Source organism: Tigriopus californicus, chromosome 5, assembly GCF_007210705.1.
Source record: "Tigriopus californicus strain San Diego chromosome 5, Tcal_SD_v2.1, whole genome shotgun sequence".
NCBI lineage: Eukaryota > Metazoa > Arthropoda > Copepoda > Harpacticoida > Harpacticidae > Tigriopus > Tigriopus californicus.
Genome location: NC_081444.1, coordinates 11,311,318 through 11,326,709, shown reverse-complemented (window position 1 = coordinate 11,326,709; position 15,392 = coordinate 11,311,318). Strand labels below are relative to the sequence as shown.

The 15,392-nt window shown below is 40.2% G+C and overlaps 1 protein-coding gene across 1 annotated transcript; it reads right to left on the bottom strand.

The window, feature by feature from the left end:
- Positions 1 to 13,406: 13,406 nt before the first annotated feature.
- Positions 13,407 to 14,678, bottom strand: LOC131881011 (acetylcholine receptor subunit alpha-like 2). The gene is made up of 3 exons (XM_059227757.1): positions 14,273 to 14,678; positions 13,731 to 14,001; positions 13,407 to 13,647 (listed from the first exon to the last, which is right to left on the bottom strand). Exons 1-3 carry the CDS (start codon positions 14,617 to 14,619, stop codon positions 13,477 to 13,479), a joined length of 789 nt encoding a protein of 262 aa, XP_059083740.1. The 5' UTR covers positions 14,620 to 14,678; the 3' UTR covers positions 13,407 to 13,476.
- Between the last annotated feature and the right edge of the window lie 714 nt (positions 14,679 to 15,392).

The following is a 15,392-nucleotide window of genomic DNA, read 5'->3' as shown; positions in this document are numbered from 1 at the left end:
CAACTCTCTTCTTTTTCGGGCTCCTTCATTGTTCAATTTGCTGCCCTCAAATATTCGTAGGGCTTATGTAGGGGTTTGATCCAGTAGCAAGATTTAAGTCAGACTTGGACCAGTTTTTGACTTAAATTCCGGATCAACCTTATATTCAAGGATTAGCCAGATCAGCCAACTCCAATTCATTGGTCGATCAAATAATATATATAAATAAAAGTCAAGTAAAATGAATAATCTTCTTGTCTTGAACTGCTGGGATTCCAATTCCGGTAGCGGTAAGGAAGTCCGCACACAAAAAAAAAATGTTTAAAAAAAAATCTGCCCATTTCAAAGGCTTTTTACAGTTTTTGTTAAAGGGCAATTTGTAGCAGAATTCAGCAAAAAGAAAAACTTAGGTTTATTCCAACTTGAGGGATAATATCCAAGGTCGTTTTGTTTTTGGCCGTCACTGCTCATAAAGTAACCTTCAGATCATCATATATGTTTTATGGAGGCTGTACCAAGAAACAGACGGGCAGGGCAGGCATGTCTTAAGCTGAGATTTCACACAATAAAACTAAACCATCACATTAATTGCTTGTTTCAGTTGGGTATGTGAATAAGGTAAGAATATGTTAAATGTATGCAATTTTCAGTCATATCCACAGGGTAGGCCTAAACACTAAAACCCTCAACATAAATCAATTTGCCTCGTTCATATGTATATGAGTGCTATTGCAAATGTAACTCTTTTTTCAATGAATTAGAGTCTTTTGAACAAATTTCAAGAGGAACTTTGCAAAATCCACACAAATATCGGACATGGACTCAAAAAGGCAAAAGCTTACTGATCTCCTCCGTGCCGGCCAAATTCAAGTTGACATCATGAACTTCTTGAAGGTGTCAAAGGCTATCGTCTAGACTGTTCCAAAACGCCTGGATGAGACTGGCGATGGCAAAGCAACATCATGGAGTGGGCCGACCTTGCTTCATTAGGTTAAAGGTCTTGAAGAGGGCAGTCAAAGGCTAGAACCAGAGAAAATCCACAGGGATCAGTTCCTAAGTTGGCCAAGGAGCACAATGTCAGCAAAAGACAATGAGGAATGTTGTTGGGGATCTCTGGGTAAAATTGAGAGTCGCCCTTGTTCGCCAGCTAATCAGTCAGTCAGTCCTTCAGATTGAAACGACTTGAGAGTGTTACCGGCAATAGTTCAAAAAAAACCAAAGATGGAGACTTGCTATCTGAGCCCATACATGATGTGATTCATTTCACGCCCAAACATTCTGCCAACATCATGGCCTTTGACCTGATTGCATTAGAGGGAAAGACCATGCATGCCCCTGATCTTTGTTCAACAACGCTGACATCTGTATAGTTTTAGGTTTTAGACGTCGTGTATCTGGTGTGCTTGAAAATGAGGGGGAGAATGGGTCATTGAATTAAAAAGTACGTATGTACTCTTAGAATTTACTTTTATTTTAAAGAGTTTATTAATATAGTGGCTGGGTTAGCCAACGTGATCGAATAGGCATCTAAAAAGTAAACGGAAAATATCTCTAGGTAAAATTAAGCTTTTCAAGCCGTTGCGGGTAGTAAATTGAACAATGAAAGAGCCTGACAAAGAAGGGAATTGGACTTCATTGTTTTAACTAGCCTATATTCTCGAGGGCTTGAGGGTGCTCTCAAAACGCACATTAAGCCTCTACGGTCACTACAATTGATCCTAAATGCTGGGTTGGGACAAAGCTGATGAATGCTTTTGAAAACGTACAGTATCAGATACCTTTCATACCCTCTCTGAATATTGTGTACCATCCCAATCTTTCTAACCTCTCCCAATACGAGAGCTCTCTCATATCCTCAACGTTCCTAGTAAAACATCTTTGAACCTGCTCGAGCTTTTGCAAACCTGCTGAACTTATTCAAGATGCATATTCAAGATGCGGCTGGACAATCGACTTGTACAGAGTTAGCATCGTGATACTATCTCTGAACTAAAATGTTTGATATATCCAACCATACATTTGAAAAGCTTTGCCCATCTTCAACTGGATATGCTCATCGAACTTTTCATTATCTTATACTCATTGAACTTTCCATTATCTTGGAGGACTGCACCTAAATCCTTCATGGATGAGACCTATTGAATGCCCATAACTTCATCATCTAATAACGGAATGTCTAATGACGTCGACCGAAAGGTCATTGAGCAGAATTTCATTCAATTCAGTGCCATGTTACTCGCAGCAACCAGACAACCGGAATTCTGACCATTCCTACCAACTACCAATTTTGTATCATCAGCATAGGATGAGATACTGACATTCCTGCTACTAAGCTTCTCAAGCGGAGCAATGAAGACGAGGAGAAGGAGAGGACCCAAAATGGAGCCCTGAGGAACACCCGACTTGACATCGTGTATGTCACTAAGGGATCCCTCAACCTTAACTAATTGTTTCCTACCACAAATGAAACTTCTTAGCCAATTGAGAACCTTGTCTTGGATCCCAATCTCATGGAGCCTGTTAACTAAAAGGCCATGATCTACCTTGTCAAAAGCCTTGGCAAAGTCGAGATAAACTACATCAACTTATTCATGGCTCTCTAGTCCCTCTATAACCTGCTTTATATGTGCAATCAGTTGGGTAACCGTGCTAAAATGTGCTCGGAACTCATGCTGGCTAGGAGGAAGGACTTCATGTATATGAAGAAATTCAACAAGTTTGAACTTCATGATCTTCTCAAACACCTTCGCAATATTCGAAGTGAAAGAAATCGGCCTATAGTTACTGGGGAACGACTTATCCCCCCCTTTGAAAATTGGAACAACATGAGCTAGCTTCAGAGAAGAGGGGAACTTGCCCTGATCCAAGATGCAACGCATCAAGCACGAGAAAACAGGAGCAAGAACCAGTGAGCATCTCTTCAGAAACTGAGATGTCACCCCATCAGGGCCAGGAGAGCTCGAGGTTCTCAGGTCCCTGATGGCCTGTAAAGCATCCGTGACTACAATATCATCTAAATGCTCGACTTGACAAGCCTTGCCAATCTCAACAAACTCATCAATAGAGCAATGGGCTGTTGCTCCTAAACTCTTTGGAGTTGAAAACACACTAGAGAACTGATATCCATGTATGTTGGCCATAGACTCTGCATTTTTAATGGCTTCCCCATTGATCTCAAAAAGCTTACAGGGTGATCATCTTTCTCTTAGAGTTTGCATAAGAGAGTATGCCCTCAGATTCGACCTCACCTCTTATATTATTCTACTTTCCTTTTCCGACTGATCTGTCTCAATGAAGGCCTTAATTCTACTTTGCAACTTTCTTTGAAGGTTAGCCACAACTACTGGATTCAAATTGCTCTGGAGCCATTTTGCTGCTTTGCAACTCTTTTTGAACAAATTATTCTTATACTTCGGAAATTTAGACTGCGCCCCGCCTTGCGGAACACATTCAGAGATTGCTAGAGTGGAACAGGCGTCCTCAAAAACTAGAATAATTTTGTCTAAGGCTACATCAATGGAAGATTCCTTTTTCAGCATTGAAATAATATCAAGCTCCCCTAACCTTTCTATAATCAACGGCCAATGCTCACCTTTGAACTTGAACTTATCCAGGCTGACCTTTTTGGCCGGCCTTACTTTAGAGCACGCCGACTTTTGAGTAATGGTCGACCCAATCTCGAGGACATGATGATCTGACAGATTATGAAGCAGAAAAGGTAAGTGATCAGAACTTACAAACCGTCGTGTTCACAAGGATGTTACTCATCGGCAGGGCTCAGAAAGAAAATGTTTTTGAGGGCGAAATAGTCACTAAAAACATTTTTGAAAGCACCAGATAATTTATTTTTACAGGAAAAAAAAATCCCAAAAGCAAAGATATCAGCCTGTTTAAAAGCAAAAAAGACAATGTTAAACTAATTTTGCAAAAGTTTGAAGCAATTGCCAAGGGTTTTAATACATTTCATTATTTCAAAATCAAAAGGACTTGAAGCTAACTCGTACCTTGAACTCCCAAATTCCTACCCTAAACCATGCAGGTTTCTGGATCAAATTTTGTTCCTCTGGGTGCTTTAGTTTAGCTCTTTTGCATGTAAAGTATTGAGGATCTATTTGAATTTTTAGGGAAAATACTTGAGCTTTTGCCAAAAAGGCAGGCAGGAATAGGGTGAGAATTAGGGAACAACAACTTTATTGCAATTACCAAGAAAATGGGGCAATGCAGTATGCAGTATTTAAAGGTGTTCAAAAGGTGTCTTTCACAACACGTTTTCAAAAGTATCCATGAGCTTTTTCCTCAACCAGAATTCAGAATCAGTTGTAGTGAATGTCAAGGTTTACACTTTTGAGCCCTTCAATTCATTTGCCCTCCCCCCTTCCCCCACATATGTATTTTCTTAAATTAAAATTTGAGGCTCTGAGAAAATTGTTTTGGGCTGACAAAAAGCTTCAAAATTGAAAATTAATCTAGAATTATTATATTTTTTTCTCTGAGCCCTGCTCATCGGTAAGCATAATGCTTGCACTCGCATGTGTAAAAATGAGCGCATATCCTTTCAGAAAAGACAAGCTGCAGAGTTGCCTTGGCAAAGGGATTTGTGGCGTGGCAAGGGATTCAAGCCCTTGAAATAGCTCTTTACCTCTTGTCCAACCACATGAGTAAATTTGAAAAAGCAGAAACAATTTGAAAGCCAAGAGTTTGCCTTCCATGCTGTTTTTGGGATGTTCTCTTGTTTTGGGTGGCATTAGGAAAAATCTCCCTGTATCTTTAACAATCCAATACCTCAAATGCCTTGCCTAACCATATTTTCTTTGCTGCAAAAAATCATGCCCACTTTTCCCAAAGCGATGCAAAAGTGCACCATGTTAACTTCGGCTTAGGAACAGCCTTAATGGCAGACGTCGAGATCACGTTCTAATGTTTGAAACCAGGGAGAGCTAGAGAGGAGATGTCTCAACAAAGCTCAAAATTGCATGGCGTAGCACTGAAGTGACGGGTCGAACAAAACACGTTGCAAAGGTACTTAGCCATGTATTGCTTTCCTTTTTTGACGTAGTATTGAAGCCTTCTCTCCAAGATCACTTGAACCTGATATTGATGGAAAGTTTCATACAAGCATTAATGACTTCAATTAATTTGCTAACAATTTCTTAAGGTTGACCAGACTCTTTGATTTCGGTAGCTTTAGGAAAGCAATTTCCAAATTAGCTACCTTTTTGGGCCTGTCTAATGTCCAGAGGTTATAATTTAGCAATCAAGCTTCTTCTACCTCAGACTCGGGATCTGTTCATCAAACAATGCCAGCGTCTGTGGTTTTCGCGAACTGATCTTCGGATCACCCTACGCGACCTCTGACGGCCAAAAACCTCTCGAATTATGCATGGAGGACGTAGTGGAGTGGAAAGCTCGGTCGAAGATCGAACGTCCTCTAGCGAGGTTTTAAAGAGCTATGCGTTACCTCCTGATCAAATGCATTCCCGCTGAGAGAGTGCTCCATGAATTCCATCTTCACGCTCAGGCACTCGATTAGGAGGTAACACAAACCTGAAATGTCTTCGAGCGAGGTTTCAAAGAGCTTTCCACTCCACTACGTCCGTGCTCCATGACTTATGCCATTGTCCTATGGTAAAGCTCTATATGCAAGCTGTGTGATGGTGCTCCAGGTGTTGAAACCCGTGCCCAAGCTTTCATAGGAGCCTGGCGACCATCGAGGCCATATTTCGAGGTAAACTGCTCACAAGCAATTGCTGTATTTTCGTCGTGTGTTTCCTGAATGTTTAAAATGGATTAGTGGACAACAAACATCGGTTAAAATCACATCGAGGTGATCATGGCAATGGCAACCGGAGAGCCATTGGCCTTCTTTTATATCTACTCGTGTTTCAATCCTTTCGTCCAATTTTTTGGAAAATGCCAGTGGCACACGCTCCAAATTACGCTCGGATTGATGACTTTTTCCACCAGTTCATGAAAGTATGGCTTGTGTCCCTGATCACAACTGTCACCTTGCAACTTGCTCCTACTGGGGGGATATTTAGCAATGCTTTTAACGAGGCTGAGAATACGATCTGGTTTTCGAATTTCTCTATGCATTGGAATATTAGGCTTCCTTCGCTGCGGGGACCTAAGTGAAAAATCAACCAAATAATGCTAACAATTGATTGTTTGCCACAAGCTCATTCACTTTCGTAATGGCTAAAACTCAGACTTAATTTTCACAAAACCCACCAAAAATTAAAACTAAAATTAGAATGAACTTGAATGAGTTTGTTCCATGCGTCCCATCGATGCTAACAACCGTTGGATGCCTCTGACTCTTTTAATCATTTCACTAGACTTATAGCAAAGAAGAAAGGCCCCACATGTCTCTACAACTTTTCCATGAAGATCTTCTCGCAATTCGTATTTTGCCCCGTAATATAAAGCACAGAAAGATTGCGTGAGTAAGATTATACTTCATACTTTACTATGCCTTATACTTTAGAAGATAGTGAATACTCCGAGAGTGAGCGATGCCAAATATGTAAAAAGACAATGGAAATTATGACTTCCAGTAAAAAGGCATAATTTTCAGATACTCAATGACGTTTCAATTTTTTTGGACTTTGTGACAAAAGCAAGACGGTCCAATTGAGTATTGATGGAACTTCTTCCCACATGTATGCTCTTATCACTGATTTGCGTATGACTCGTCAACGGTCACACTTGGTAAACGAGTAGAAGGAGACATGGACATTTCGGATGAGAAAGACGCCAAGTTCTGTCGCAGCCCCGTCCTGCATCTTGCATTTGAAGAACCAAATTCTATGAGTTCGTACTAACCTCGGTCCTAAGACTCATTTTTTTCGTTTAAAAAAATCGGGCCCAGAGGTCTGACATTCTCCACTTTGGTGAATTCATAGTCATATCCTAGAATTATTGAACAAAAAATTTGATTGCACTTGAATGATTGCCTGTATTAAAGAAGGACAAATAACCCCTGCCATCAATATTTGCTTTCTTGGTAATTTGACAAATATCACAGCGAACCATTGGCTTTTGGGTTCTTTTATCATCAGCGGGAGCAAAATAGTTATCGATAATAACATCTGCAATAAGCCCGTTTTGGACCACAGCTAGAGCTTCATCTTGAGTCACTTTAGAAACACGAAGATTTTTTCGCTGAGCCTTAAAGATTCAATTCAATTCAATGTTTTGAGTGACGCCTATGAAAATTAAAGAAGAGACTTGTACTTGGCCGAACAATCCGAACTCTTCTTTGTGCCAGTTCTCTTCACGACTTTGTTTTGTGACCTTTGAAAACATTCAAATATTTGGAGACCGGGTCTAGAAGATGTTAAAGGAAAAAAACGATCCAGATCCTGGGAATGAAACCACTCCAAAGCACTTGCCAAAGATTGGAAATCCAGTTTTATCGCTCCATGATCATTAATTGCTTTACAAGGTTAAGGATAAAGTGAAAATTTCATTACTTTTTGTCCCGATTTACACCATCAAATTGTTCACGCGAGGAAATTTATCATATCAAAGAGCAAGCCTTCTTTTTAACGTGTTTTCTGTAAGAACTAACACCAGAAAACGTCTTCCCACAAAATGGACAATGAAATCTTCCTCGCAAAAAGTTTGTCTTTGGCAGAGATTCGGATGGAAATATACCACTGACTAGATTATCATGTATAAAGGATCAGGCCATCATAAACAGCCAAAATCAAGGTTAATGTAAACAACTTAAAATTGAAATGATGCCAAATTTACTCCCATAACTTTAGCTTAAGTATATTAAATACGTATACTAAAATCCTAGAATCGCAATCCAAACGGAGGGGATGAAGCTGAACACTGGACAAATTTCCTCTTTTATCTTCAAATAGAGTGATCGGAAAAATAGTTTGAAGGATAGGTTTTTAGGTTATGAAAATCAAATCAAGTAAAATAAGTTGCGAAACATCTTTTTTTCCTTAACCATTTTTCTTCAATGTTTTCTTTAATTTTTCCTCTACTATACACGAGACCTTCAATAAAGCATCATCAAGATAAATTACGAAAAGCGGAAAAAAGTTTTGAGTTGTTTAGCTATTCAAGCATTATGATGGTGTTTTAAGGCGAAAATAGCTTGATTATTGTTTTTCACGAACTTCCTGCTTCTGGGCTCAAAAATGTAGTCTTACCTTAACATAAACGAAAACGGTGAATTTTGATATACGATAGGCACATATCTATGACTTCTATATAAAATCATATTTTGAAGCATCTTGATATGACGGTTGAGGGCAAAGCAAGTGATTGGTCGGTAAAATCAATACCATCATTGTGTGAGAATCTGAGGCAATTGGAAACAAAAAACTGACCGTACACAGGGGTCCAAAAGTCGTGCGAAAATAGCAACCTCGGAACTACAAAATGATTCATGTCTTTTTGAACCAGTTTCTCCTCAACTTTGGAATCCTGAGTCCCACCTTTCGGAGCGCATTCAGGGATTGTCAGAGTGGAGCAAAGTTCTTTAAAAACTAAAAGCATCTTATCTAAGGCTACGTCGATGGACGATTCCTGTTTCGGCATTGAAACTAGGTCCAGCCAATGTTCATCTTTGAACTTCAACTTACCCAGACCGACCTTTTTGGCCGGTTTTACTCTAGAGCCCGCCGGTTTCTGACTAATGGTCGACCCTATCTGAAGAACATGATGCTCCGACAGATTACTAAGTGTCACATGGTGGACGTACTGGATCAGATCAGGGTCATTGGAAAAGACCAAGTCGAAAACGCTATTCTCTCTAGTGACAAAGGCAACATGCTGGGAGAGATTGCGCAAGATCGCAAACTCCTCCAGCTTTTTTAAACAAATGAGAAGTAGATTTCGAAACAAGAATATACTCATCGGGACAACTCTTCCATTCCACAACGGTAGTCGGAAAATGAAAATCCCCTACAAGGAAAACCTTTGAGCAAACTGCCCTGTCCAACTCATTTTCTGTAAAATTGAGAGCTGACAAGAACGGGCTTACTGAACAAGAGGCGGGCCTATACCTAGATAAATAGATAGATAGATAGATTTATTTCAGGAAAAATTTAATCATGATTGCATAATTTCGGCATCTAATCTTTGAGTTAACATCTTATGAGCTGGAACAAATACAAAATGAAATTGAAAATGAAGGAATTTTGAATAATTGAAGGAAATAATATCGGTTCGAATTTATAAGAAAAGAAGGGACCAAAAAAAAGAAACAAACGTTTTGCTCTGCTTTTCATGTTGTTCTTTCTATTTTAAGTGTTAACTTTTTCTGTATACTAGAAAGTACGAAACGACTTCAGGAATGGGAGAAAATTTAATAAGTTTAGAATTATATTTGGGGCATGGAGTGTATTGATGAGATTGAGCAGTGGATAGTCGTAATGAGAGATAAATACACTGTAAATGTCATTTCTTAGGATTTTGTTGGCATAAACAGCAATTCTTGAGTTTGCAAGGAGCAATGGAGGACTTCTGTATGAGATAACCTCTTATTGTTTGTTTGAAGTTTATTCTTGTTAGATCGGTGTCTGGGATGTTGAAATTATTCTACTTGTTGGGAAAAGTAAAGTTCGGTAGTCTTTGTAAAAATCCCGACTTGACAACTGGAATAATTGACCTCCAACCGCCAAGCCGAGCATTATTTTTCCCTTTGAAAATATAGATACATGGTGGAACGTCACAGGAATGAGAGAGCTCTCGTATTGGGAGAGATTAAAAAGGTTGGGACTGTACAGTGTTCAGAGAAGGTACGAAAGGTATCTGATGTTGTAAGTCTTCAAAATGATCTATGAGCTTTGTCTCAACCCAGGTTTCAGGGTCAATTCTAGTGACCATAGAGGCTTAATTTGCGTTTTGAGAGCACCTTCAAGCCTTCGAGAATCCAGGCTAGTTCGAGAAAGGAAGTCCACTTCTCTTCTTTCTCGGGCTCCTTCATTGTTCAATGTGCTTCCTTCTAATATTTGTAAGGAATTTATTTTGTTGTTCCGTTAACATCTTTCAAGACAGACTTGAACAAATTTTCAAATGGCATTCCAGACCAGCCCTACAGTATTGCAGAAATGAAGACCCAAGATTAGGAACGAGTTTTATGGCAGCCCTGGTTCTGAGGCAATGAAAGGTAGGGTCACGTCTTGCCACTCGTTTAAGCGGTTTGATTTTGCTTGCGTCTTTCGCTCGTGATGGGAGCCCTAACCGAGGTCCCTGGAGCTGAGAAGCTGACATTCCGGTTCGAAACACATCAATGATGGTAACTTCTTGGGTCAGTAATGTAGGGCATCAATTTTAATCTCGCAAATTTTTAACTAATAAAAAAGGCTGAAGAGCAATTCGAATCCAGTATTTGAGGCTAATCTCTAAATAAGGTTGGACGTGGTTTAGGGAAATTGTAAGGTCTCCATCAAAAATGACAATTGAAAACGGAGAGTAGAGTGGTTCAAGAGTTCAGGTCGAATCAAAAGGCTTTTTTTCTATTATGTAAACACCAAGGGAAAGATTAAACACCCTGTAGGTCCCTCTGAAGTCGATGGTGAAGCCATTAACAATGTAAAGGTTATGGCTAACATGCTTGAAGATCGGTGATCTAGTGTGTTTTCAACCCCACTGAGTTTAGAAGTAAAAGCTCATTGCTCTAGAGACGAGTCTATTGAAATTGGCGATGTTAGTCTAATTTAATGAACATTGGCCGATGATTGCAGAAAGGTTAGATGAGCTGATCTTAGGTTCAATGCTGAAACAGGAATCATCCTTTGCCGTAATCTTAGATAAGATGCTTGTGGTTTTTTAAGAAGTTTGCTCCACTCTAACAATCCCTGAATGCTCGCCGAAAGGTGGGAATCAGTTTTCCAAAGTTTAAGAAAAACTGGCTCAAAAAGAGATGAATCAATTTGTAGTTCCGAGGTTGCTATTTTCTTCAAACCTCGAAACTTGGTCACGGAACGTGCTTCCAGAAAAACCGAGAGCTCTACGGAACTTCAAGATCTAGAGTCACGCAGCCTGTTTCCCGACTGAAGGGGCGAGACGGTTAAGACCCCAACTCCTGATGATGATTGTCAGGCTTTTTGGCAACTGAACTTACAAAAATGCAAGCTCCCATCTAGCAATATTCAAGCAGAAATATCTTCTTTATGCTCTTATCTGCCGATCCTGCTTTTAGGAGCTTGAACACTACACGTCCAAGGGACAAAAGTATGCAATCCCTAACAACACAATGCATGTTTCAGAAACAAATCACTAATTGGAAAGCCAAAAAACATTCTGTGCCACCAAATTCTGGACCCATCAAACCGGGCCTGGTGACCTACTGTTTTAGACAAAACCTTCAGAAGGTGGCATTATCATTGCGTCATCGTATCTGGATATCTTGAATAAAGGGGTTATAAATGAACATGTAGCTAAACTAACAACGAATACAGATGCACAAGGCCTGCCGTAAATAATTGACACAATGGCTCACCCATAGCTGTGGGGAAGGTTCCAGAAGTTTGGTGTAAACGAAAAGTAATCTTTCTTTCCTAGCATCGTAAAGACAACTATCAAAATCCAAAGGCCCTTTCGACCGATCAGCTTGCGTTCCTTCTTCCAAGAAAGGGCTAGAAAAGCTCAATTTATGACAACTAAAGGGCAAGCCCTTGCTTGATAATCCTCTATTGGGACGCTAAGGCAAGCTCTGGCAGGTTTGTTCGTTTGCTCGTACCAGTGTCAGTGATCTTTGACTCTCCTCTCACAGTACTATGAGGAAAGGTCAGCTTCATTCAAACTAGTTTGAAGTGCCAAATTTGTATCAGTGGCATTGGCAAGCAAGTTTATTTGGTGGTACAGAGAGCTTGCCTGCACCTTTTAAAATTAACAGCATCATACCTTTCGAATACAAGAAGACAGGAACTTGGGCCTTTCCGAGGTCTGCAACAAAATTGAATCTGTCCTACTGAAAGGAAGGTGTGTTCTTAGACATCCACCCTGCCTTCGACAGTTTAGAAGCAACTTCAACCATAAATAGCATGAGAGAAAGGAACTTCACAAATGGAATTGTACAATTGTAGGGATACTATCCTGTATGAGAGGGAGATGTATAGAATCCAATTCTGTGTGGAAAGAGTACGAGCATGTGCTCAATCCATACGGAACAGATACTATCTGCAAAATTAGATTGTAACGACCCAAATTGAGGGAAAGGAGTTTTAACGATTCCTCACAAATAGAGCACCCCGTATTCCGATCCAAAGAAGGACATTTTCGAATTAGGCGAAAATCGCCAATGCCCACCCTATTCAAAATTCCTGTCTTTAATTCGTCGTTGGAAGTGCTAATTGGGTTGTTGTGAGATATTTAGGATTTTTGATGATCAAATATTTTTGGTAGTCTCCCTGATTTATTTCACATTATAATCCCGTATTTTTGGATACCCCGATCTCTTACATGAGTGCTAGCATTCCTTGCGTCTTTGGTTTTGCTCGCGCAGAAATCCTTCGTGCGGCGTGTGAGCATTTTGATGCAAAAAATATCATTTTCCAGATCTGAAGTATACAAGAACAGAAGTTGACGAATGCGCAAGAGTATTTGACCTCCAATATTTCATATCTATGGAATGTGGATCCCATGGAAAAAACTTTGCTTGTATATTTCTTCTTGTTTGATTATTTTGGTAGCACTAAATCAGATATCATGATGTCACAACTTTTTTATTGATATCAACAAGACTCTGAGTCGGCCATTGCTAGTGCAAAAATGATTTACACTGTTTCAAGAAATCCTTAAAAAAAGATTACAAGTGTGTTATGCTGGTACCTAGTGGGACTGAAATTTGATACTTAAGACGTGTTTTAATTTGTTTTCTTTGGCCAGCTCCCGAATTTAAGGCAAAATATGACATGAATTGGCTATGCTTGATGTTATGTAAAATGTTGTTTTTTATTGTTGCATAAATGATTGAATGTAGAAGTTTGTGCTAATCCAAAGCGAACTTTCCAAAAGTAGTCTGATGTATCACCTAACAAGTGGAATTGTTCAACTTCCTATTTTCGTGACTGTGACTAACTGTTTGCATATGTTTGCCAAACTTACTGATTAGACCAAAAGTTGCGTTATGTTTTATAATTAAACCAACCCGATTAGTGATGAGATTAGTATGAGAGAACTGCACATAGTTGGGTTCAACTTAGTTCGTTGTGATAGGGTACGCCATGCTAATTCCATTTTCCCACATGGGTTTGTCTGTCTTTATGTTAGAAATGATCTCCAGATTAGTCATTTCAAACCTGCTGTGGTCAATGAGTCATTGTGATGTTTAATCCATAGGAGTGTTTTTTGAATCAGCTGGATCAGTTGAAGATAATTGAAGGCTCAGTGTTTCTTAAGCTTAGATTCTCATCCTTCTTGAAAACGTTCGCAGTCTTGTGAATTTTTGAAAACATTGCTTTGATCATGTTCGTTTGTAATTGGTGCATGAATTTGAAGAAAACTTTATAATTTGCTTCGACACAGTTTTCAAGCACAACTATCGGTCGTGCTTTTGAGTCTTGGATTGTGGATGACGACGCCATTATCCTGGACATAAAACTTCCGTTGAACAGTGAGGGACATCAACAAATGAGGATATGGCTCATCAGCACAGCACGGATAATATTTGACCACTCGCTCGATTGAATTTTTCTTAATCTGAGAAAAGAAATCAATCATTAAGGAAAAGAGGGTCAATCATCCAAGGCATGCATTGAATGATCCGTTTTAATAGTACTTACCAATAAAGGACTTGACTTGTCGTATTCGTCCAAATCGAGCTCGGTTTTGCCCTCAAAGGGGACAATGTTTAACAAATTACCATCGTAAGTCCACGAACCGAATTTGAAATAGCATTCTTGGTCGCCCCAAAAATCGTCCAAATTAACATCTGAACAAATGAACTCCTCGGCAGTCTCAGGCACAAAGATGATGGAGCCAGTGGTCATAATTAAAGCATTGGAAGCGGATCCATCCGATAGGTAGGAGAACATGGAGTGGTAAGAGGCAAACCTGGAATTGGACAAGTGAGACATTGATCATTCATCACCGGAAATTACATCCACTTTAGGTAGGTCAGGGTGTTTTACGCGTTCATGCAAGCATTGGTAGTCGCATGATTTCGTTAAATTATTATACGTGCAAGCGTTATACTGACGTTAGATGCACAAGAAGACAAATTTCGAGATGTGATCAAGCGGCCGTTCGACAACATTCGAAATGGTGTTCCTCGTGCTCAACCTCTTTTTGGCAAACGCTGATCAACATCAAATAGCTCTTTCACCTGTTGTATGGGAAAATATCGGGCATCCAAATCTGGGTTGGATTGACTTTCAATGATGACAATCCTTTAGCTTGATCGGCATCCCAGGTCAATCGCTCATCTGTCCACATGTACTTGTACCACATCTTGCCCTTAATCACCCCCTTAGGAGAAAGCTCCAGCCAAATGGGTGTCACTCCAAATTGAACCTCCGTGGTTCCATTCGGTCCTTCACCGGGAGGCTTGGTCGTGGCAAAGCCCGGTCGGGCAAAGATCTCTTGGAGAATCTCGGCCTCAGTCTTTGCCCAAGCAGCTGGGGCCGCCCAGATGGCGATAAAAAGGCTCACAAAAGCCACACACGGGTACATCTTTCTGTATATATGTAGGTCTTGCTTCCGACTTATTCTGGAAGTGGTGGGTTCCCTCGCTTTTATACTCATTGATTGCAAATTGAGAGAGCGGGGATTCTATTCTGAACGTCACAAGTTCACAGAGACCGTCCCGATGGGGCCCTATCTCGTCGTTGGGCTTGTCATTCAATTGCTTGATCATATGTATCACGATGAACGGTTGGCCATGGACCCTCTCCCTGAGCTAATCCAACAGGGCCTGATGTTTACAGAGACCGTCAGGATCAGAACGTTTGAAGCAAAATGGGCCTGCAATACGCACACGTGTTCACGTAATGGGGTGATGAAGCACGTTGAGGTGTTTTCTTTGTACAGATGAGGGGAACGATGAGCCTCCCAAAAGTTGACCCTCTCTGACTCCGCCTCAAATGGGTGCGAACCTTATATGTATGTATAGTATGTACTTGTTTAATAAATCAACAGAACTACATTCATAGTTTGCGCAGGTATGTCAACAAATATGCTGTTTTCTGTTGTCGTACTGATTGTGCGACATTGTATTGTTTACAAAGATTGTATTGTCGTAAGATTGAAAAATGATTTTTGGAGGGGATTCGGATGCTAGGGTCGGAGGTTGCCCTTCGCCCGGCCAGCGAAGCCAGGCATCACATCATCCATATCCATATGAGTAGTTTCATGTTGGGTATCAGATTGCCTCTCCGTAGACCTGTGGGTATAGCTAGAGTCTAAGAGTTTCCTTGAAAAAGGTCGTGGGATCTCTGTCATGCTAG

Coding starts and splice junctions, on each gene's coding strand:
- LOC131881011 (XM_059227757.1), bottom strand. CDS start 14,619: ATGTACCCGTGTGTGGCTTTTGTGAGCCTTTTTATCGCCATCTGGGCG. Junction 14,002..14,272: donor GATATTTTCCCATACAACAG/GTGAAAGAGCTA, acceptor GTCCAATTCCAG/GTTTGCCTCTTACCACTCCA. Junction 13,648..13,730: donor ACAAGTCAAGTCCTTTATTG/GTAAGTACTATT, acceptor TTCTTTTCTCAG/ATTAAGAAAAATTCAATCGA.